Genomic DNA, 25,493 nt, shown 5'->3' with positions numbered 1-25,493 from the left:
AAAATACAAATAGGGGACAAATTATATTTAGAAAATCCTGCAGTATCAGCTGCTGAACACCCTATAGTTGCAATATTCTTGTTTACATACTATGTCTAGACAAATTATTGTTGATGAATTACACAGACAGGCCAGACATAATTTTAAGAGACTGCCAGTAGTCACAAAGGGCATAGATGATTTATGGCAGAGCGACTTGATTGAGTTGGCAACTGGACAGTTGAAAAACTTGGACAAAATCAACAAGGGCTACAAGTATCTACTCACTGTGATAGACACATTTTCAAAATTTGCCTGGGCTGTGCCACTCAAATCCAAGACTGGAAAATGTGTTACAGAAGCCTTCAGGACAATCATCAATCATTCAGGAAGATCACCGCACTATTTGCAAACAGATAATGGCAAAGAATTTTATAATTCTGTGTTTCAACAATTTATTAAAAGCCAGGCAATAAAACATTACTCGAGTTACAGTGATCTCAAGGCCTCAATTGTAGAGAGATTCAACAGAACCTTAAAAAATCTTATGTATAAACAATTCACACTGCAAGGTAATTATAAATGGCTTAATATTCTTCCAGAACTTCTACATAAATATAACAACTCTGTCCATTCCACAATCAACATGAAACCCTCTGAAGTAACTCCATCTGATGAGCAAAAATTGATCAGCACTGTTTATTATCCTAGATACCAGCCAACAACAAGAAGGGCCAAATACAGGGTGGGCGACCAAGTAAGAATCAGCAAATATAAGCACTTATTCAAGAGAGGCTTTACGAGAAACTGGAGCACCGAATTATTTACAGTGGTTCAAGTTAAACCCGGGACCCTTAACACATATATAATAAAAGATCACCGAGGAGAAATTCTCAAAGGCAGGTTCTATGAACAAGAGCTCAGCAAAACTAAACAGCCCGACACATATCTCATAGAAAAAATCATCCGCAGAAAAGGCAACAAGTTATTTGTCAAATGGCTGGGTCATCCGGAAAACAGCTGGATCGATGCAGACAAAGTGATAATATGAGCACCTGGGATGTTATAAAAAGGCTGCCAGAACCTGAACAACAGAATAAGAGAAATGGCAACTTGCTGCCTGATAATATTAGGTGTCTTATTGTTGGGCCATCTGCTTGTGGTAAAACTACACTAATGGTTGATAATTTTTTATTGGCACCCAACTGGTTAGACTGGAAAAACAGGCACTTGTATGTTTTCTCTAAGAGCTTGGAACAATTAAAATATCAGCAGCTGATGAAGCTATATGATGGATTGGATATTGCCACTTTTGAACCAGATGTTAAGCCACTTCATGAATGTCTCGATAATTCTGTTGTTGTGTTTGATGACGTTATACTGGATAATCAAAACAAGGTTAGGAATTTCTTTACACAGGGCCGGCACAAAAACATTGACTGCTTCTACCTGGCACAGACTTTTTCTAAAATTCCGAAGCAACTGATCCGAGACAACAGCAATTTTATATGTGTGTTTCATCAAGACCATACCAACCTCAAACACATACATGATGAATATGTAGGTGGGGACTTGAGCTACAATGATTTTTCCAAATTTTGCAGCAGGTGCTGGAACCAGGACAGTTATGGGTTTGTCACTATTGATATGACAAGAACACCTAATACTGGCAAATACAGAAATAAAATCAACGATTTTCTAGACGTTGAGACGTATATAAATAACCATGAAAAGGCCAATCATTGATGATCTTAAGTTAAGAGATTATCTTGTAAAAAGATTTAAGGGATGGAAATCAGAGAACCGTGGAATTTATGAAAAACACAAACAAACAGAACAGCCTGTCATTGATGCTATTAATAATTTAGGTAAGAATATCAAAACTGTTACAGAGCAGAATCAAGATTTGATCACGGAGCTTGTGCCTGTAGCTGCAAGGAACATATTAGATTATCCATTCACCCCACTTTCCAGTATTCATACACCTAGTCCTGTTGCTCCTCGAAGAATTGAAGCTAGTCAAGATCCTATTGAATTGGGTCTTCTTGCTCAAAAATATTTAACCACACCTAAAGACAACAAAGATGAGGTCTTTGGCTTATATGCCGACACAGAGCTTGATGGCAGTATCATACATAGAATCGGTAATTTCAGAGTAACTTTTATGGGAGATGATATAATTGTTTATTCAGAATCTCGTCTCGGAGAAAAAGGTGCTTTTGTTAAGTACCCCGGCACACCTGGGTTGTGGGAACTGATGACTAGGAAGAGGCCTGGAAGCTATACAGATCAAGATTATGAACATTACAAAGAAATATTAATAAAATCAGATGCTCTATACCAGAACAATGATCCCACACAAAAAAGAGTCAAGTCTAGCAGTGGGGCAAAATACAATAATTTAATCAAACCCATATGGTCACAGATCAAGACTGGCAGTGGAATCAAACAATACAACACCCTGCCTAAAGAATTTGTGTGGGTTGATGATGTCAGGAAACTTGTAGATAGGTTATTGGTGATAGCTGGGGAGGAAAATGCTGGCAACCACAATTTTTACAATGAAAAGGTTGGAATTATGGACATGATCAGCACAAAATTGTCTAATTTTATAGTGAATGACCCTAAGGGGATTGGGTATCTCATAAAAATTATTAATACTCTACCACCTAAATTTTGGAATATTTCTGAGGGTCGGGGGTTGGTTAATGACATTATAAACAAGCTGCCATTTGAACTACATATTCCAGGCTATCAGTATTGTGGTCCCGGTACAAAATTGGAGCATAGATTAAGCAGAGGTGATCCTGGTGTAAATCCCCTAGATGCTGCTTGTAGAGACCATGACATAGCATACAACACACATTCCGATCTTGACAAGAGACATGTTGCAGACAAGAAATTAGAAGAGGCTGCATTTGGCAGATTTGTAAGCAAAGATGCTTCTTTGAGTGAAAAAATAGCAGCATTGGGAACCACCATAGCTATGAGCACCAAACAAAAACTGGGGTGGGGGTTGTGAATATGTATATAATAAACCTACAATGAAGGCCAAGGGTGTTATGTATCAAATACCTTATGCAGGTCTCAAATCTCTTAAAACTATTGACAGTCTCTTGACCAAAAAGCAGCGCAAGAAAAAAAATTCTTGTATTGCAAAGGGGCATGGTATGAAATTGTTGCTTAGCACCCCCCAATTAAAAAAATTACAGCAATCCAGGAAAAAATTGCATACAGGGGGTTTCATATTCACCATCCCGGCCATCTTAGCTGCTCTCGGGGCTGTTGGGAGCTTGGCCGGGGGATCAGCTGCCATAGCAAAAACAGTAATAGATGCCAAGAAGAATAGGGCAGAATTAGATGAGCAGAGGCGCCATAACCTGGCCATGGAGAAAAAAGGCAAAGGTGTTAAGAGAGCCATGAATAAGTTTAAAAAAAACAAGAGCCGCTTACAAACCAAGATATTGAAGCTTTAATCAAGCCATTGGGTATCAAAAATTTTAGGGGTGTGTACATGTCTGATTCTTTGCCAGAACAACCACTCAACAAAGAGTGTGGCATTGTTAATTTGGATGAGTTCAAAAATCAGGGCACTCACTGGATTTGCTATCTTAAATATTTAAAAGATGAGGCATTTGTGTTTGATTCATTTGGAGGTGTTCCACCTGAAAATTTAATAAAATATTTAAAATCAGCTAATCTTTATTACAATAATGCCCGTGTTCAAAACTTCAAAGATGTTAATTGCGGACATTTGTGTTTATCCGTTCTCAGATACATGTCTCAAATAAATAAACCATCAATTGAAGATTTTCAAAAGGCCTTGTGGTATCTGAAACATCATGGGGGTATTCCATCTCACCAGCCAAAATTCAATATTGAAACTCAAATTGCATGATGACATAGTGTATCCCAAAACAATAGCTCTCAGAGCATTTTACGGCATGTACTTGATACCTAATATTACACACCACAACAATACAATTGCAGTAGGGGATCAAAAAATTGTCATTACTCCAGGGCAATATAATCTGTCCACTCTAAATGCACAATTACCCAGAGGTGTAGTGTTAAGTCAAAATTCTGTCACTCACAGAGTAGAGATTGTATCTGCTACGGAGACAGTACATCTGGGTACTATAGGAGAGCTGTTGGGATTTGAGAACAACACAAAACTTGAACCGGCCATCAAACACACTGCTATGAATATACCCAAATTCTTAGCCATAGAGACTCTGAATATTCACTGTAATGTGGCCGAGGGTATGATCACCAAATCAAATGGCATAGGCACTCACAAACAAACTGGCATCATTGCGACATTCAAACCTAATTCCGAATTCATGGAGCCGATCATCTACAATCCATCCCCAACATTATATTTTCCCGTGTGTCACAACAGAATAGATTACATTGAATTGATGGTCACTAATGAAAAAGAAGAATTAGTTGATTTTGCTGGAGCCACAACAACTGCAATCATAGAGATTAATATTTAAATAAAAATACATACAATGGAAAATATTGAAAGTTATGAGCTACAATCATTCCCCCCAAACAGGAGGACATTTGCAAATTTAAATCAACCCAACACGGAGGTTGAGGTTGATCTTGATGTAGGGGACGGCTTTATACACCCCCACAGAGCAGATCTATACATCAAATTTGATGTTGTAAAGCTCGATGGAACAGATTACCCGGCAAATACAAATATAAGACTGGTGGACAATTTTGTACCGCATCTGTTCTCTGAAATTGAGATCAGAAAGCATGGCGTTGTTATAAACAGAATAGATTATCCCGGCATTACCTCCACAGCTTTGGCCACTCTAAAATTATCCAAAACCGAGGCTTCTTACTACAAAATAGGCGGATTTGAAGCTGGTGATAAAATATTATCTAAAAATCATACTGTTTTGTTCCCCATGCGCCTGTTGCCAGGATTCTTCTCGGATTACAAAGATATCATGTGGAAGGGTGGTTTAAGAATTACATTTAGAAGAGCTGCAAATGATAATAATGCATTGATGAGGTACAGTACATTAAACCCTACAGGGGAAGCTTTGCCTAATACCTTACCAGATGCAGGCAAATGCATTATTCAGACTATGGAGTTAAGAATCCCCGTTGTTGAATATGAGGCCGGCTATGCTCTTAAATACAAAGCTGATATCCTAAAAAATCCGCAAATTCCTCTGCAATTTTACACATATCAATGCGTACAGAAGGTTGCCACTGGTTCTTATTATGAATTTGATGCTACAAATTCATTCTCCAGTATTCAATTTGACATGCCCGATTTTGTAGTGGTACTGTTTCAGACTGGAAGACACAACAATCAGGAAAAAAATTCAAGTAGATTTGATAACTGCAACATCAAAAACATATATCTTAAAAATGGCAGAAATGAGGTATTCCCTAGGGAAAATTATAATTTAGACATGTCCAAGGATGATTTTCTTAAATTATATGAGGCTTTTTCTTCCTTCAAGCGCGTCACTACTGGCAATACTGACCTGTACTACGCACCAGATGAATTCAAGGAACGGAGACCCATGTTTGTAATTAACACTTCGAAAAGAAAACAGGTTGTGGTTAATGACAGAACAAACATTAAAATTATCTGTGAATTCCACGAGGCTTTACCAGATGACACCATATGTAGCGTTATTCTCATAGGTGAAAAATCATATATTTATGATGTGAGAAATGAGCGGGTCACAGAGCAATTCTAGAAGCACGATTCAGGGCTTCCCCCATGGCGCAGTGGTAGCGTCATTGCCTTGTAATCAAGAGGTCCCGGGTTCGATACCCGGTGGAGGCACAAGTAGTTCGGATCCCACTTTAAAACTGTAGGGCCAGTCCCGATTAGCCTTACTGTGCATAAAATAGACTTAAAACAGCAACTCGAACTAGAAACACGATTCAAACACCGAAACCCTTTGGATATAAAACAATACTTTACCGTCAGAAAATATATTACCTACCCATTTTATGCACCTATGCTTACGAGCAGAAAAGCTTTTACCTACTAACACAGCACATTTGCCATTGCAATTATTCTGTTGCGACAAGATCAACCCTTTGCATGACAATATCCGAAAAGGCAATTCCTCAATATGATGGATGGTCCCTGAAAGAGTGCATAGTGTAGATAAGAATTTCTCTTTGAGTTCCATGACAAATGACATGTAATTTCCCTCGGAAAAGGCACAGTGTAGGTAATATCAACAGATATAATCACTCATGCATTTACTAATGTCTCTTTGATGATGAATAACTCTCTGAAAAGACACAATAAAGATTATATCTATTGGCATACAACTCCCGGGCAAGCATGATTAATAGTTGGCAGAAACATGGGACTGATCAAAAGATTGGAAAGAACATGGAATGTTTACTTGACCTCCATTCTATTGTATTGATTATGCAGTTTTGCTCGTATTGTTGTTACCCAGATAACAAAACTCTGGTGATTCTTAATAGAGAATAATTTTGCTCTGTTATACAACATTTTTACTAAATTTAAGATCTGGGGGCTATCAACAAAACAAAATTATTCTCAAAATCTCACGTATGGAATGCCACATCTCTCAGGACTCGAACCCAAAGCCCCTTTGTTTACAAAACAACAATATTAACATTTTGCCATCAGATTTCATGAGGACTCAAACCCGAACCTTTTGATTACAAGACAATGCACCACACTTTACTTGGTCTTAGAACCTAATAGATATTAATTTAAGATTCTTGGGATTTTGAGAGTATAAGCTTAATTTCTGGTGTAGCCAAAAATTGACAAGCTTATGTACAAAAATCTGGCTGATGCAACTTTTGTAAGTATACACAAATCAATCTGAGGGGTTCGTACTTTCTGAAAAATTCCCGAGGGCATTTTTTACAAAAATCTTGAATTATAAGAGCTCCACGCTTGAACAAAAAGCTCATGTAACCATGTTGAGCAAGTTTTAAGTGTAGCAAAGCTGCTGGAGAGGGGTTCGTACTTTCTCGTCCTGTCCCCACCACAAACCCCACTACTACCTTGAAAGATATGTAACTCCTGCAGACTAGTTTCTAAAGAAAAGTCGCTCGTCACTATTCCGTGAACTTTAGCGCCCACTGGAATTTAAAATCCGCCAGGTTTAGCGACTTCACACTAAAGTTTGCAACTATGTAGTGCAGCCCGTCTCGAGTCCCCCTAGGCATGCCTTGTATATGCTGCACTCTGGTGCCGAATGCAAGAAGTATTGCCGCTTGAAAATCCGGGCTCCCAGCACCATATGTTCGCACAGACCAGTGAACACTTCAGCGGTATAGTGGCCAACAGCCCGTTAGCTGCCAGTTCACAACACACAACACAGCAATTGTGTTCATCGCAACCGTGCAACACAGGAGTCAGTGTTACCAACTATCTAAAAAAAGTTATCAGACGTGAAAGACGTCAACTCCGAGTAAATTGTGTGTGTATATTCGAACATCAAAAAAGTATTTTTTTCAATTAAATATATGTGTGTGTGTGTGCATTTAATATGTACGTAATTTAAAACATATACATGAGTGTTCACGTGCTCATGCGAACATTATCAAGCGACGCGCCTGGAGGCAACTGTAAAATCTCAAATGGGAACCCCCATTTTTTATTGCAGATTCGGATTCTCCAGACAAAAATACGTAGGTTTTGTCTGAAACTGTTTTTTTTTATTTGTGATAGCTGACGCTGTAATCGCAAAAAGTAAGATTAGGCGCAATTCTCGAGAAATACACTGTCCTCTTCGTCAGGCTTCGTGGCAGATTTTGCCGTGTCTGTTTGACCAGGAAACAAGGTGTAATGGTTCGTAAGATAAAACACGCGGTCCTGAAACGTGCTCGACAATCTGTTAAAAACGAGGTTAACCAATTAAAGACTGTAAAACGTTGAAGAAAGGGAATGTAGAGGAATGGTGGGTAAAGATGTTAAAAAAATGGAAGAAGATAAAAACAAATAGGCTTTAATGTAACGAAAGAAATGACACGAGCGTTCATGATGGTAGAGGGTTCCAAGGCGGAGGGATGACGTAATAATGCAGGAGTAGCGGGGAAAAGAAGGGTTACGGAGGAATCAAGTGGGAGGGGACAGTACCAGCCATCGGCAGCACATCAGCAACGCATCAGCAGCACAACATTAGCTGTGAAGACGACTAACTCGACGATCCATTCCGCGGAGTGAGAGAGACTGTTTATTTTCACATGGTCAAAGGTTTTTATGGAGCTTTGAAATCTTCAACGTTTTACAGTTTTATAAGTGGTTAACAACGTATTGAACAGATTGCCGAGCATGTTTCAAGACCACATGTTTTCTCCTAAAGATTATTTGACCTTGTTTCCTAGTCAAACAGACACGGCATGATCTGCCACGAAGCCTGAAGAAGAGGACGGAAGTAGTGTTTTTTTTTCCTTGACTCCATTAGTGGTTATAATGCAGGCTATAACGGTACAAGAGAAAATTTAAATGGTGTACATTTATGGAAAAAGTGGCAGGAATATCAATGATGCTCTGATTCTTTATGCTTAACGTTTTCCAGACCAGTTGCGATCGCACGCAGAGTTGTTCAACAGTTCTCCACCGAGGGAACTGTACAACCAAAAAAAAAAAGGAATCGCCGAAGAACAATTGCTGGAGAAAATAATGAAATTGCAGTGGCTCATAACCCCCACGTTAGTACTCGACAAATAAGTCGTGAATCGGGAATTTCGCAGACTACTGTGTGCCAAATACTGAAGCGTAGAAAATATCATCCGTTTCATGTTTCGTTGCATCAAGAACTTCATGGCGATGATTTTCAGAACCGAGTGACATTCTGTCAATGGGCGCTTCAGCAAATACAAGGAGACCCCAATTTGTTTACTCGAGTTTTCTTCTCTGAGGAGTCGACTTTTACAAACCACGGTACGATTAATCGACACAACATGCATTATTAGAGAGTCGAACATCAGCGCCCTTGGAATGTAAATGTTTGGTGTGGAATAATTGGCGATGAACTTATTGCTCCATATTTTATCGATGGGAACTTAAATGGTGAGAAATATTGAAACTTCTTGCAGAATGAACTTCCAGTATTGCTTGCAGACCTTCCCTTAGACGTGCGACAAACAATGTGGTTTCAACATGACGGTTGTCCAGCACATTATTCCGTTGCAGCACGGGAAGTATTAATTCGCATGAACAACCGTCGGTGGATCGGAAGAGGTGGTCCAGTGCCTTGGCCTGCAAGATCGCCAAATCCTACTTCGCCTGACTTTTGTTTGTGGGGCTACGTGAAGGGTGAAGTTTATAATGAACTGCCAACAACGCGTGAGAACATGATTGAGCGAATCACCAATGTATGTCGAAAGATTACACCGGGCACGCTTCTCAGTTGTGTCCAATCATTCCAAGTGCGGATAAATCAGTGTATCGAAATGGGTGGTGACATTTTCGAGCACTTATTGTAAAATGATTATTAAAAACAAGCACCCCGATGGTGAGAGGTGAGGGGACTCACCGTAAAAAAGCACCCCGATGGGAACAAAATACTGCTACGTCCACGTCGTTGTTCCTGGGTTATCCTAAAAGCTGTTTATTATAAAAATTCAACATGCCTCACGTCATTTTGCGATTAAAAGTGCATTTTTTACCATTTCCGCAATATTTCATTTTCCAGATTACACAAATCACAAATCCACAAACAAGTTTAAGACAAAACCTACGTATTTTTGTCTGGAGAATCCGAATCTGCAATACAAAATGGGGATTCCATTTGAGATTTTAAAGTTGCCCCTCGCCCCACCCCTCAGGAGGTGGGGTGGGGGTGGAGTTTGTCATCATTGGATGAGCCCCTTCGTGATTTCATTAAGAACTTTGTTTTGATCAGATGCGTAATTTTCGAGATATTTCGTTGTGTCAAGCTAAAAAATTAACCCGGTATATTGTTTCATTTAAAGATGGTGCTGCCTTACTACTTTAGTTCATAAAATTCTTGCTCTGCTTTTAAGCCAGCATTCATGCGACATGCTGTGTTTTTGTCGATATATTGTGCTAACCATTTGCTTTGCCTGGTTCTAATCCTTTCTTTAGTTCTGTAGGGTGTCAATTCGATACATTATGGATTAGAATACTTGGCTTAAAATATTTTTATTCTTGTTATCTTTACTCCTTGGTATTCTTGGATATGACATTAGTGAAAGATTCTGTAATATCTTGTTCGATTTTTTTTTCTTTGGAATATAACGATATCGTCACCTTTTATAATATTTTGTCATCTCTTTTGGGCGACTCGTGCCCCTCTAAATAGTACAATGTTTAGCCAAATATAACATCCACAAAATTATAAAATTAAAAAAATACCAAATTTGTCTATTTACCGTCACTCAATTTACACATACATGTAAGGAATGTTTATTATCATAATTATCACTAACGTGATGTTTTCGTAACTTTTATGTAACTTTTATATGAGCACACTAATATTAAGAAGTTTATTTTACACGCACATACAATGTATTAAAACATTAGAAATTATTCAAGTAATTAATAACCATTGATTACAGAAACGGAATTACATTGCAGCTATATGAAAGCAATTAAACTTAAGACCACTCAATGTTATTAAGTGGTCTCAGAATATATGCATGTGTTACTAGCGAACTCTATGGTTAGAGATTAGAAATAGATATGACGTCAGGTGTGTTCCGATTGGTGCTACCGGATACGAACACGAGTGTTCAAAAGCGACCAAAAAGGCTCGTCCACTCGAGTCCTGGGTAGCACGCCTAACACATACACTGCAAGTTCACTCACACTAGTAAATTAAAGGTAGAGTTCGTTAGATATAATTTGTAAAAACAGTTGATGTTTGTTTCGTGTATTTAAGTTAACTTATGTAAGTATTTAATGGATTTATAGAGAATTGTTCAAAAGGATATTAGTTACATTTAATATATTTTGAAATTTGTTCTCACCAGACAAGGAATAAACATCAGGTTAATGTATTTATCTGTTCAATTGAGGCAAGGCTGGTATTAATTTTAAGACCTTAATTTACAATAAACAAACCATCCTGCAATTTACTCCATTGCTAATCGAACCCATGATTTGTCTACTCAATTCTCCTTATTTGTTTGGAGTTACTCATTTCGAAACACGTATTCAGTAAGTTCACCCTCTGGTTACGCCCCTGCCAACGCTGGTCACAATATTATTTTAGATTCTTGTTTATGCATTAAGCCTAATCAGGACTAAATCTACATTTTATGCACGGACAGACTAATCGGGATAGGATATACGCCTTAAATTAGAACTTCTAGCACTGTGAAATTTGCCTCCAAAGGGAATCGACCCTTGAAATTCTTGAAAGACAATTTAAACTTTCAAAACTTTCTTCCTTTCTTAATTTCTTAATTTTTATGATATTCAAGCAATGTGAATGAATCTGGGTTCAAAAGTCTGAAAATAAAACATGAATGTTCCTTTTTGGCATTTCTCTGTTGTTTTTTTTAAAAAAAATCATCTTCTATTTCCACCATAGTGATCAAACTTGGAAGAGGATGGGAGATAACGGGGGTGGGGAAGTTTTCGAGATTTTTCACCTATCAGACAAAAGTATCCATGGCATCATCCCTCATGGGATCATTTTATCACCCTCATATATGATAAACACATTTGTAACAAAAAGATTTCCATTACACTTCAAATCTATACATGTTCAAAAAGCAAGTATCGTTCCGTGTTTCACGAAACAATTTAAAATAATAAAAATAATTTTAAATATTAAAAATTATGGGAAGATGAGGTAAGATCGGGTAGTGGGGTTAAACCGGGTACCTTGGTTCTGGCGTCATTAGTTATCCTCTCTAGCGGACAGATTGTAAATTACACTCCACCAGTCAAGAAGAAGCAACGGCCATATTGGCGTGTTGTTACTGTTGAATTCACGGCGTCTGTGTAGGTGAGTTTGTTTTACGATGCCATCTCGGGTCAATCCATATGAAATCATACCAGCTGGTTGCTTGACCATTTTTAAAAAAGTTTATTTTTTGAGTGGTGTGAACCTCATATATTGACAGTTCAGAACCACTCTTATTTTATTTTTACTATTATTTTTACTATCACCGATTTGAAGATGGCGGGCATTTTTTTATCATGGCGCGCGTAATTTTCTCCATTCGTAAGCATCAGCGGCAACTATTTTTTCTCAGCTCTGGTAAGTCCTACGACAATGAGACAAAATCTGTGATGTTAAGCACATTATAGGCTACAATTATATTTCTGTGTGATTTTCTAAATATTATTCCTTCATAATAAATTTTAAGGTTGAAATTGTGTATTTTAATCGCTCAAAATGACATTTTAAGACATTTTTTTGAGGGGGAAGGCAGTTTACTTGACACTTGAATTTTTTTGCGCAAGTACGTGTCTACCAATAGAGTACGTCAAAATTATTTGAAGCTTGAGACTTTAATATTTGTTTTTCTACAGGGTCATAAACATGTACTTTTTGTTAAAAAAGTCCAAGTTCAGGGTTAAATATCTCTGGTGGGCAGTTGTTTAAAAATCTGAAATTTGTACACAATACAGTGCTTTAGGATAGGTAACTTCAGTATAAATTTTGAGTTTGAGATTTAATTGGTTTAGGAGATACAAAACTCGTGAAAAATTCAACATTTTGCATTAAATATGGCATGTCTAATTTCATTTCTTATTAACATTTTGTGTTTAAATTCTGCAAACTGTAATTTGGAATGTCAATGAACAACATTACAATCCTGAAATGGATCTACAATAAAGTATATATACGAGGGCGTGCTGAAAAGTAACGCTTCCTATGTTTTTATTTTCTTTGTTACCTTGTAAACGCATTTTGGATTTTGAGCAACCATACATTGCACTTATAAGACTTTCCCGCTTCTCAATTGAAGGTTTCAAACTTCTATCGCCAGGGGGTGCTGAACTATTGCGAGGAAAATGGCAACATATAACCATGCAATGTCGGTGAAGTACCTGAAGTAGCGTGCAGTGATAAGAGTTTCTAAAAGCAGAAAATGTGCTACAAGTAGAAAAACAAATATTAAAGTCTCAAGCTTCAAATAATTTTGACGTACTCTATTGGTACACACGTACTTGCGCAAAAAAATTCAAGTGTCAAGTAAACTGCCTTCCCCCTCAAAAAAATGTCTTAAAATGTCATTTTGAGCGATTAAAATACACAATTTCAACCTTAAAATTTATTATGAAGGAATAATATTTAGAAAATCACACAGAAATATAATTGTAGCCTATAATGTGCTTAACATCACAGATTTTGTCTCATTGTCGTAGGACTTACCAGAGCTAAGAAAAAAAAGTTGCCGCTGATGCTTACGAATGGAGAAAATTACGCGCGCCATGATAAAAAAATGCCCGCCATCTTCAAATCGGTGATAGTAAAAATAAAATAAGAGTGGTACTGAACTGTCAATATATGAGGCTCACACCACTCAAAAAATAAACTTTTTTAAAAATGGTCAAGCAACCAGCTGGTATGATTTCATATGGATTGACCCGAGATGGCATCGTAAAACAAACTCACCTACACAGACGCCGTGAATTCAACAGTAACAACACGCCAATATGGCCGTTGCTTCTTCTTGACTGGTGGAGTGTAATTCACAATCTGTCCGCTAGAGAGGATAACTAATGACGCCAGAACCAAGGTACCCGGTTTAACCCCACTACCCGATCTTACCTCATCTTCCCATAATTTTTAATATTTAAAATTATTTTTATTATTTTAAATTGTTTCGTGAAACACGGAACGATACTTGCTTTTTGAACATGTATAGATTTGAAGTGTAATGGAAATCTTTTTGTTACAAATGTGTTTATCATATATGAGGGTGATAAAATGATCCCATGAGGGATGATGCCATGGATACTTATGTCTGATAGGTGAAAAATCTCGAAAACTTCCCCACCCCCGTTATCTCCCATCCTCTTCCAAGTTTGATCACTATGGTGGAAATAGAAGATGATTTTTTTAAAAAAAAACAACAGAGAAATGCCAAAAAGGAACATTCATGTTTTATTTTCAGACTTTTGAACCCAGATTCATTCACATTGCTTGAATATCATAAAAATTAAGAAATTAAGAAAGGAAGAAAGTTTTGAAAGTTTTGAAAGTTTAAATTTTCTTTCAAGAATTTCAAGGGTCGATTCCCTTTGGAGGCAAATTTCACAGTGCTAGAAGTTCTAATTTAAGGCGTATATCCTATCCCGATTAGTCTGTCCGTGCATAAAATGTAGATTTAGTCCTGATTAGGCTTAATGCATAAACAAGAATTTAAAATAGTATTGTGACCAGCGTTGGCAGGGGCGTAACCAGAGGGTGAACTTACTGAATACGTGTTTCGAAATGAGTAACTCCAAACAAATAAGGAGAATTGAGTAGACAAATCATGGGTTCGATTAGCAATGGAGTAAATTGCAGGATGGTTTGTTTCCAATACGAAGTGTATAATCAATCTCGATTAGCCCAAATGCATAAAGAGGAATTGAAATAATAAAAGAATATTGCCACCATCCTTCCATTCTTTGTGTAGGCCCTGTATCAATAAGCCTTAATGGATAAAGATGAAGTAAAATAAGGCAAGCAAGATTGATAATAGTCTTGCTTTTAATCAGCTTCTTGGCCAAATTCTTTGTGGAGGCTAATTGCACAGTGCTTCGGGTCCCAATTTTAACTGTATATATATTCCTGATTATGCTATCTGATGGCCACCATCGTATCCGTGGCGTACCCAGAAAAGGAATTTAAGGTGTGTGTACTTGCAATGACTAAACCTCAAAATAAAAGATGAAAGTGGATTATATTATACTCTTCAGAGTTTGATAGATTTAATTCGTTTATGATGTTCGCTTTTGTTTCACTAGTTATTTCTCAATGCAAGTTAATCTACGACCTAGGCTGTTGCATAGAAAATTCATGAGGATTTCCTGATACAATAATGTAATGCACATAAAGAAATAAATATGTAGTTGAGATTCTCATAAAAAATACGTGGCATAATAATTCATGCCAACTATCTTTTTCGGGAGAATGAAGGACCAATACGCAAATTCGAAATATACATAAATATTAATATATATTATTGGAAGCGGGCAGTGCATGGTACTGTGGAATATATGAACAGTGCAGATGATGTACCAAGTTGTAGGATAGAGAAGCGAGCAAAACACCCTTAAAGATACCATTGTGCCACACGTGTTTATAAGTTTGAAAGTATATATGAGCATTACAAGAACAAAAGTGGCGCATACTACAGTAGGACAATTTCCCCATAAGTTTCCACCAGCTCCCTGTGGCATTCTCTGGCATTTCTCTCACGAAGAACGGCTATGTTGATACAAGAACGTGACACGGCCGTTGATTCAACAATGAATTACCACTGACTTTGTACAGTCATGGGCACTTCTTGGTTGTAACGATTCCATTGAAAATTAATGGAATTGTTATAACCCAGAAATGTACGTGACTGTATAATGACCGTTCGCAATAAACTGATACCTATACTCTGTCCCGAGAATCTCTGGAGCGAACGAACGAAAACAAGTCTCTACGCAAGTAATGACTCGAGAGGGCTCGACCAATTAACATGTGAGATGCAACGAGATTGCGAAGAGGGGAAAAGGGACTGCAGTTACCAGATTTTCCAGCAGCGTGTACTACTTCGCTTTCTTCCCTTTATGCGCGGCCTTGCTCCAGAGATTCCCTGGAGAGAGTATAGTGACGTGTCCACATACTACGGATGCCATGTTCTTCGGGGCATACGATTGTATTGTAGTACTACCGTTTCACTATGATAAAAAATGTAGTTGACATGATTTATGCTCCAGCCCTCGTTATTTATTTATTGATTTGGTTTATTTACATCGCCTTTCTGCCATTTTTGCTAATCGCGAAGATGACGATGAGAGATGATATGATGCCCTCGTATTAAGCGCAAGTTATGAGGATCAGATCCTATCGAGATATCAGTCAGAACAGTTCCGGATATAGTTCCGAGATTTCAGGAGCTCATCTCGATACTCAATACGGCCCGCAAAGCTGTTCATCGTATTGTGTGGGAGCCAATTAAGTTAAACCGGCGCTGTAATACAATAGCAACCTCCCTTGGCTCGGATCATCGTGAAGCCAATGCATTGAGGCTCCAGAAAGCCCTTCTAGGGTGTAGCTTGCTTCGGGCGGTTAGTGTTTGTCGACAGCTCGTGTGTGTTAATTCTAGCGGTGTCTGCCTCCCGGTGCTTGTCCAGAATATCAATGAAGACGGAAAGGAAGAAGGAAGAAGAAGATTTCAACAGGGTGTAGTAGCAAAATAAATTATACTGGGGCGTTTTAGAAACTGCATCACCGTGACTTCAAATACATTAAGCAACTAAATATGGTGTCATAGTTGTTAAAATTATATCATTTTTATCATACATAACTGCGAGTGTTTCCACCCCAGATTGTTTCGCCTGTAACATGAAAACCGTAAAAGATATTGACACAGGGTTTTCTTCATTACAAAGCCTCATTTATTTAGATATTTTTCTGTGCTTAACATTATCAGTTTACTCAATACATACACGTATAACTGTCGGAAGTCAGCATTTTCTTTGAATGAGAAAAGTATATAAAAAAATTATCGCATGTCACAATTGTTACAGGTAGTATCATCCATGTTATTATTCTTCTCTACTGGGTGGCCTCCCCGATGGTGCAGTGGGAGCGTCGTCGCCTTGTAATCAAGGGATCCCGGGTTCGATACCCGGTGGAGGCACGTAGTGGTTCGGATCCCACATTAGGTCCGGTCCAGATTAGCCTTACTGTGCATAAAGTGGACTTAAAAACTCCAACTCAATGAACAACAATGAATCTTAACTACTGGGTGGATCACGAATAAGTAGCCGGACTCCACAGTACCTATTGTCAGTTAGGTTTTCGTTATCTTTCGTTTGAAGCAAGTCAGAATCAAGAATGTGTAATTCCGGGAGAAATTGATCAGAGGGTGAGATGGCCCAATTCGTTATTTCTGAAACTAACCGCTAGAATGCGCCGTTGGAAGTATCGTCTGGTTATGGCGGAGATTAGTGACATGTTGTGTTGTTTTCGTGTTCATTTAGCCAAGATAGTACCGTCTAAATTGAATCAGGTGGGTGAAAGTTTTTTCGCTATTTACATGGAATGGTATGGCACACGTTATCTGATAATATTTCTGAAATAGCGTGTCCTACAAAGTGAAAATTATAGTATTGAATCGTTGTTCCGTGGCGAAGAGGTGCTGGCACCAATAGAACTATCAATGCTACCTGATTCAGTTCTTCCTGATTCGGAAGAGTTGGACCACGTGACCATGGGAAAAATGGATGATTGGGTGTATGTGCAAGAAGTCAGTTTTCGGTAAAATATTGGTAATTGTACATTTTAAGAATGGAAGGAATAAATATGTCTCCAAAAAGCAAAGAAGAGAAAAAAGTATAGGCGTAGTGGAAATTCTAATACGTCTAAAACTAACATACCTAGAACTGGACAGCGAGAGAGGAAAACCTACCTTGAAATGTATCGGTTGGAATTCATTGATACCAGCCGATATTTTTCCTGCTTATTGTTTAGGCAATATTCAAACTCTGTTTTTCTCTTGCACCAATTTTCCACGAAAAACTATATTTTTCTAAGGCAAATTTCTTCGTATTTTGAACAAATTTCAATTATTGCAATTTTCAAGTATCGGTATCGGTGGGAATCGGCAAGAGTATCGGCATTGGTATCGGTTGAAAGTGGTATCGGCTCAGTCCTATTAACAACCTGATTGACTTTCAATGGGATCATTACAACCCTGAAGTGTTCATGACTTTAGAATGATAGCGATAATAAGCTTCATGATTGGATTGAAAACAAATGTGCTGGTTGTGGCAAGGATTACAATAAAACTACTAGAACAAGTGCTCTCGGGTAACCAGCCTGGGTAAATCGGTGTTAACGTCCAACGTTTCCAATTCCTATTTTTAATACAACCACTAGCACTGCAGACTGGATTCGTTACTTCAGTTGGCTACGGCACCAGGCATCAAAATAAATGTAAAGAAGAGAAGAAAGCTAAAACCTTAAACTAAAATAGCCTAAGTGTGATCTTGTTGACTACATGAGAACTGAAAAAAAGAAACGAACGTAAATGTGACTTGTGCGGACAGAAGGCATCTATAAATCTTACAAACTAAAATAATTAAAATTTACAAAAAATTATGATCATCATATTATATTTTGTCACAAAAGTTTTTGGTATACCAATAATAAAGTGTTAAATATTAATGTATTATTCTATTCCTACTCCCACTTTTCGGAGGTCCAACTAACCTGGCGTAATATGGGATAGGGACCGTTGCAATACTTTTTCTTTATATTTTTTTTAAAATTGTGTCTGTTACATTCACATGAATAACATTATTTATTGTTATCATATGTCGCCAAATTACTATAGTTCACTTTACTCACCATATTGACACAAATAAGAAAATTATATCAATTCTTAAAAGAGGGGGTCCTTCTCTCCCGGACTAAAACTATATATAATGATTTAAGTGATGGTACCGACACGAGATATGCCACAGTCTCATTTTCAGAAAGCCTGTATCTGCAGCCTTATCGTGATTTGGAAGTGCACATCTCTCGTACTCCGATTCGTCTCCAGTGGCAAATAGCAATGTCTTATTGATCTTCAGTATCATTATCGTCTCCGTCTCGTCTCGGGTATCAGATTAAATTATACAAGTGGTCCAAGAAAGGTAACCGAAATACCGACTGCTTTGTACTTTATGTTACCATTTTTGGGCCACCCAAAAGTTATTTTGTAAAGTTTACTAATGGGAACTGATCTTAGCCTATTGTTTGAAGTGGGATTCGAGCCACTTTTCAATGTGCCTTCACCACGAATCGAACCCAGGACCCTTTGAATAAGGCTCTGTGTATTTCTTTATCTCAACAATATCAGTAACAAGTTATTGGAATAGAACGTAATTTTGATCTACTTCAGGGCAGAAGGGGACAGGAATAAAAACTTACAAACAAAACCAAACCCTTTAGGGCAGAAAACCAGTTAAGGGCCTAGGCGTTGGTGACGCGGTATCAGCGTATCGTGTCCCATCGCCGATACTTTCTGGCTCTCGAGACCGCTGCTCCCAAGTAGCTCCTCGATTAACCTCACGATTAAAAACCGATATTTTGGAGCTCGGATCAGGAATCGAACCCGGGACCATTCTCACGATTAGGCTACACGGAAGCTCGGGCGGTTACAAATTTCTCAGTGTTTAAAAATACACTCTATGTTCCATCGAAGTAAACATGCTGGAAGTGGATCTCGATAGCGTATGTCGCAGGACGTCTGAGGTTATAAGACCTTGAAGAGCTCCTCCCATACCACATGACACTGTCAGCAGACAAGAGCACTCAACGTCGTTTTAAGAAAGCAACCTTCTGGCTAGCTGGATACGAAAATATTCCAAGTCTGCTCACTTGTTAAAAAACAACTTAATGGTTATTAAGTGCATGAAGAGCGAGCTGTGAACTGACAGTATCAACTGAGGAGGAAGGAGAAGAAGAATGTCTGCAGCAACAAGTCAAGAGGAACAGCTAGAAATTGTTCTTGAGTGTATTGTGCAGACAAGACGGCTAACACTGCAAGTGTAAGTATGATGAACATTCATTAATGTCAAGTTTTTGAATAACATTGGGCGGATTTAACTCACAAAGACTTAGTTTTCAATTGAATTTGATTGATTGATTTGGTTTGTTTTACTTCGCATTTCTGCTACTTTTGGCTAATAGCGAAGATGAGGATGAGTGATAAAATTGATGAAGGGACACAAAGAACAATCATGCCCAGGCCAGGATTCGAACACGGGACCACAATGCAATTTCTTTTAAGTGTACTTTATAGATAGGCTAACCAGAAGTGGAGCTACAGTTTCAAAGTGGGTTGGATTGGATTGATTTAGTGTTTTAAGTCCACTTTATGCAAAATAAGGCTAATCCGGACTGGACCTCCAGTATAAAGTGGGATCCGAAGCACTATATGCCTCCACCGGGAATCAAACACGGAACCCTTAACTATCACAAAGACTTGTTCTATAATTTTATTAAAATGACGTATGAAGCGGCGTACAGTTCGCTGGGTCCAAACTTCCTACGAAATGTTAATTGAATTAATTACACACACAAACATTGATTTTGATTGATTGATATGGTGTTTTAAGTCCACTTTATGCACAGTAAGGCTAACCGGGACTGGACCTAAAGTTTAAAGTGGGATCCGAACCACTTGTGCCTCCACCAGGTATCGAACCTGGGACCCCTTGATTACAAGCCGACGACGTTACCACTGCCCCATCGGGGAGGCCCACACACACAAACACACACACACACACACACGCTAAAATATTAATTTGTGAGTAGTGTAATTGGTGCTACTACCATTTCGAGAAAGTATGACCCCCCTCAGATTGATTTGCCTACACTTAAAACAAGCTCAACATGCCCATATGAGCTTTTTGCTCAAGTGTGGAACCCTGTCTAATCCAAGATTTTTGTAAAAATGCCCTCGGGAAGTTCCTGAGAAAGTATGACCCCCCTCAGATTGATTTGTCTACACTTACAAAAGGCACTTCTGTGAGATTGTTGTCCATAAACCTGTCAAAAATATGCCCCTCTTGATATTTTTTTTGCCCACACCTAAAACTAAGCCCCCCACCCACACCCACCCACATACACACCCACACCCACCCACACCAACCCACATACACACCCACACCCACCCACACCCACCCACATCCATACATATTTACTTCCCGGTACACTTCTATTGAATCATGTTGTGTAATATTATGCAATAAATTATTAGGCATGTGTTGTTTTCTGATTAATTGGTTATGACATAATGTGATGATGTGGTGTTTTCTGATTGGTTTAAATAAGCAAGGTTTCTATTGGCTCTATAAATCTATATAAGCCAGAGCACAGTGCAGATTCCTCACCATTGCTGGATCGGCAGTGGAACCCACATCGCGGGGGATAGAACCTGAACAGGCTCCACCAAAGTATAGGAGACTTAGAAGCATATAATTTGGCGGAAAACCCAAGTAAGGTCATAGAAACAATATACACTGATGCAATAAAAGCCAATTTTTGGCAGGGGGGCCAAAGTGGTTCCTAAATACAAAATAATTAATATCTCAAGAACTAATTGACATAGAGCTATGCAGTTTTTTTTGTCTGCACTGAACCCAACTGATATTTTTTATTAAGCATAGAATTTTGATTTGAACCCCAAGAAATTTTATACAAATACCAAAGCCAAAAAATATTAACACACATACACACACACACACACTAAATATACAAAACACACTGCTGAACCCAACTGATATTTTTTTATTAAGCATAGAATTTTGATTTGAACCCCAAGAAATTTTATATAATAAACAACAACAAAAATGCCAAATCAAAAATATTGTAATCAATGCAAAAAAAATATATCCAGCCCCAATTGGGCTAAGCATCAAAGGAATTGTAATCCAGACAAAAGCAGAACTCCCACAAAAATTTGCCCTAAATGCCATAGAAAATATAGCATGGAATATTTCACATATAAACATAAAGGTACTTGTTCTGCACAGTCATCAACATTGCCCCCACAACCATCTACATCTGGTCTGAAAAGGAAGCATGAAACACCTGTTAATGCTGGACCAGCAAAGCAGCCACGCTATGAACCCATCCATAGCAGTTTTAACGGCCAATTAAGGGTTCACCGGTTTGTATCAGAGCCAAGATGTGGTATTAAGAATTTTTTGAACAGTATAAATCCTGATGTGCAGGCAATTCTAAATGCACAAAATGGCTCTTATAAGCTGTCCCTCAAATTGTTTACACAATATAAGAAGCCAAATGGCACAAAATTTACACAGCCCCACATAACAGAAACTGTACCGGTATATTCAAATGCAAATTCAGACAAAATAATAAGCAGTTTGATAGATCAATTGAATATTAAACACTCTGAATTTGCAGCAAAAGAGTCTGGATGGAGCCTATGCGGATCTCCACACAATCTCTATGTTAATATTTCTGAATTCAGCCCATTACAAGGATCTACATATTTGCCATTACCTGCCAATATCAAAAACAAAACAGCCGTGATTAATATAAAAAATAATGATGAGAAATGCTTTTTGTGGTGTATTTTAGCTGCTTTGTATCCAGTTTCAAGGAATCCTGAGAGAATAACTTATTATAAACAGCATGAAAATGATTTTGATGAAGCAATGGAGGGTTTAGAATATCCAACGTCTGTTCAGAATATTGATAAATTTGAAAAAAAGGCCAGGCATATCAATGGCAAACAATTATCTATTAATGTATTTACTTGTTCTACTGGCCGGGGCAATTGCTTGATAGATCCTCTCAGAATCAGTACATTTGATGATGATTCTGCTGTTCCGATTGATCTGCTCTTAATTGAAGGGGATGGCACATATCATTACACTCTGATACATAATCTTGAAGCTTTAGTCAGAACACAACTAAACAAAACTCATAGAATATTCAAGTTGTGCAGAAGATGTTTAACTGTATTTGATAGTAGAAAAATGGTGAATGGGGTTCGTGAAGTGAATGCAGAAATTGCTAAAAACAAGTTAATTGAGCATCTGAAATACTGTGGCAATTATAAACCTGTTCATATGGTAATGCCTAATCCAAGTGAAAAAGTCAAATTCAAAAAATTTGAAGCCTTGTTGGAACACCCAGCATATATAGTGTGTGATTTTGAATCAAATCTCAAACCCCTTGCATTCTGTAGCCCAGATCCTGATGAATCTTCAATTACATCATACCAGCTACATGAACCTTCCAGTTTTTATTATGTGGTTGTACAGGATGGTGTTGTTAGTAAAGAAGATTTATACATGGGAGCAGATGCCATCAAAGAATTTGCAGATAGAATAGAAAATGAGTGCCATGACATAGCATCTAATGTCTTATTAAAATCAAAACCCATGTTGCCTTTAACAGAGAAACAGATTGAAGATTTCAACAATGCAGAAAAATGCCCAGTATGTGATTCTGAATTTTCAGATACAAATATCAAGGTGAAACACCATTCTCATACAGATGGTAAATTCTTAATGACCCTGTGTAATAGCTGTAATATTAAGATCCAGAGACCAAAATTTGTCCCTATATTTTGCCATGGTGCATCCAATTATGATTTTCATCATTTGATCAGGTACGAGGGGTTTGACAAGCAGAATTTAAATATTTTAGCTGAAAATAATGAGAAATATATTGCCATTTGCAAAATAATTAAAGTTAATGGTGTTCCTATTCACTTAAGATTTCTTGATTCATACAGAATTTTATCGGCTACCCTGGCTACACTGGCCACTCAATTATCTGATGATCAATTCAAAATCACATGTGCTTTGTTTCCAAATCAGGACCTGAAATTAATTAGGCGGAAGGGTGTATATCCATATGACTATGTTACAGATTTTTCTAAATTCGATGAGTGTTCTCTGCCACCACAACAAGAGTTTTACAGCAAAATCAGAGGATCTGGAATCACTGATGATGATTATCACCATGCCCAGTTGATGTGGAACAATTTAAAATGCCAGACATTTGGTGATTATCACAAGGCTTATTTAAAACTTGATGTGACCCTCTTAGCTGATATACTGCAGGCATTCAGAAAATCTTCCATGCAAAATTGTAAGCTGGATCCAATGTATTTTTACAGTGCTCCGGGCCTAGCATGGTCTGCAATGTTTTTAAACACTAAAATGCAATTGGATCTGATCCAGGATCAAGATATGTATCTGTTTATGGAACAATGTATAAGAGGAGGCATGGTGCAATGTTCTCAGAGATATGCCAGAGCAAATAACAAATATATTCCCGATTATGATCCAGCACTGCCATCAAATTATATACTGTATGTAGATGCCAACAGCCTCTATGGTTATGCCATGATGAAAAAACTGCCATATGCAGGGCTTGAGTTGGTTGAAGATTTCAACATCGAGGATCTTAAGGATTTTGATGACAGTAACTATGGCCTGTTCTTAGAGGTTGATCTGACAATTCCAGATAATTTACACAACACATTTTCTGATCTGCCCCCAATTCCTGAGGTTAAGTGTTCACCTGGCTCTAAACAGAAGAAATTGATGATGACTCTAGAGCCGAAACAGGATTATGTCATATATTACAAAAACCTCCAGTTCCTGATGAAACATGGTGACCAAGTGACCAAAGTTGGAAAAGTTTTGAGGTTCAGGCACTCAAGATGGTTGAAACAATATATTGATACAAACACAGAGCTTCGAACATCTGCATTGAGCCAATTTGATAAAACTTTGTTTAAATTGATGGTCAATTCAGTGTATGGCAAAACAATTGAAAATGTCAGAAAACATATTGATGTTAAAATAATTACTGACCCCAAACGGAGCAAAAAATTGATTGCAAAGCCCAACTTCAATTACAGAAGAATTTATGATGAAAATATGGCACTTTCAACATGAAAAAAACAACGATTAAGTTTGATAAGCCTATTTATGTAGGGGCTGTGATATTGGAATTGGCCAAATTACACATGTTAAAATTGTATTATAATGTGTTGAAGCCTTTTTATAAGGATCGTGTAAAACTGATGTACATGCACACAGATGGTTTTGTTCTTGATATTCAAACAGAATATGTTTATCAAGATATGGCACAGCCTGAATTGTTTAAATATTTTGATACCAGTGAACATACAGAGATTCAACACCACAACAAAAAGGTGCCTGGCAAGTTAAAAGATGAGACACTTGGTGATGTTATTGTGGCATTTGCTGGGTTAAGGGCCAAGATGTACAGTTTTGAAACATGTAATGGCGCTGTTGCCAAAAAGGCCAAGGGCATTGGCAGAGTGACTGTGGACAAAGAGCTTGAATTTGAAGATTACAAAAATTGCCTTAAATCATGTAGCACAATCAGAACATCAGAATCCAGAGTTCAGAGTGTGGATCACTTGTTGACTAGCAATATTGTAAGAAAAGTGGCTCTGGACCCACATGATGATAAGAGATGCATTTTGTCATGTGGCATACATACTCTACCATGGGGTCATTGTGATTTGAAAAATGGCAATCAATGCCCAATTACAGAGCATGATTTGAAATAAATAAACATGCCTATGAACTTATTTGGGTTCAAAAAACAGGCTATTATGGACCTGCCAACACCACAACCCTCTTCTGATATAATATCTAAACTGAGTGTTTTGTTAATTATTCATCTGAACAGCATACTTACAGATGTTGATGATGAAACAGGTAAAACATTGTACATATTTAACAATAATTTAAATCATTACCAATTACATGTAGGTGGTCAATTGCAATTTATTACAACCCCTGAGGGTAATGTCAAGATTTCAGTAGG

The 25,493-nt window shown here is 37.7% G+C and overlaps 1 protein-coding gene across 4 annotated transcripts in view; it reads left to right on the top strand.

Moving 5' to 3' along the window:
* The first annotated feature begins 19,502 nt into the window (after nucleotides 1-19,502).
* The window catches only part of LOC145994939 (uncharacterized), a 31,098-nt gene continuing 25,107 nt past the window's right edge, over nucleotides 19,503-25,493 (top strand). For all 4 annotated transcript variants that reach the window (XR_014442404.1, XR_014442405.1, XM_083131448.1 and 1 more), the window contains exon 1: nucleotides 19,503-19,690. Coding sequence is in view for 1 of the 4 variants with exons in the window: in XM_083131450.1 (XP_082987576.1) it covers nucleotides 19,608-19,690 (83 nt within the window). In the remaining 3 variants the exon portion in view is untranslated. The remainder of the gene's footprint in view (nucleotides 19,691-25,493) is intronic.

The sequence above is a fragment of the Lepisma saccharinum genome, chromosome 11, assembly GCF_977018435.1.
Source record: "Lepisma saccharinum chromosome 11, izLepSacc3.1, whole genome shotgun sequence".
NCBI classification, from domain to species: Eukaryota; Metazoa; Arthropoda; class Insecta; order Zygentoma; family Lepismatidae; genus Lepisma; species Lepisma saccharinum.
The sequence above is the reverse complement of the archived record's forward strand: the minus strand, read 5'-3'. Positions and strand labels throughout refer to the sequence as shown.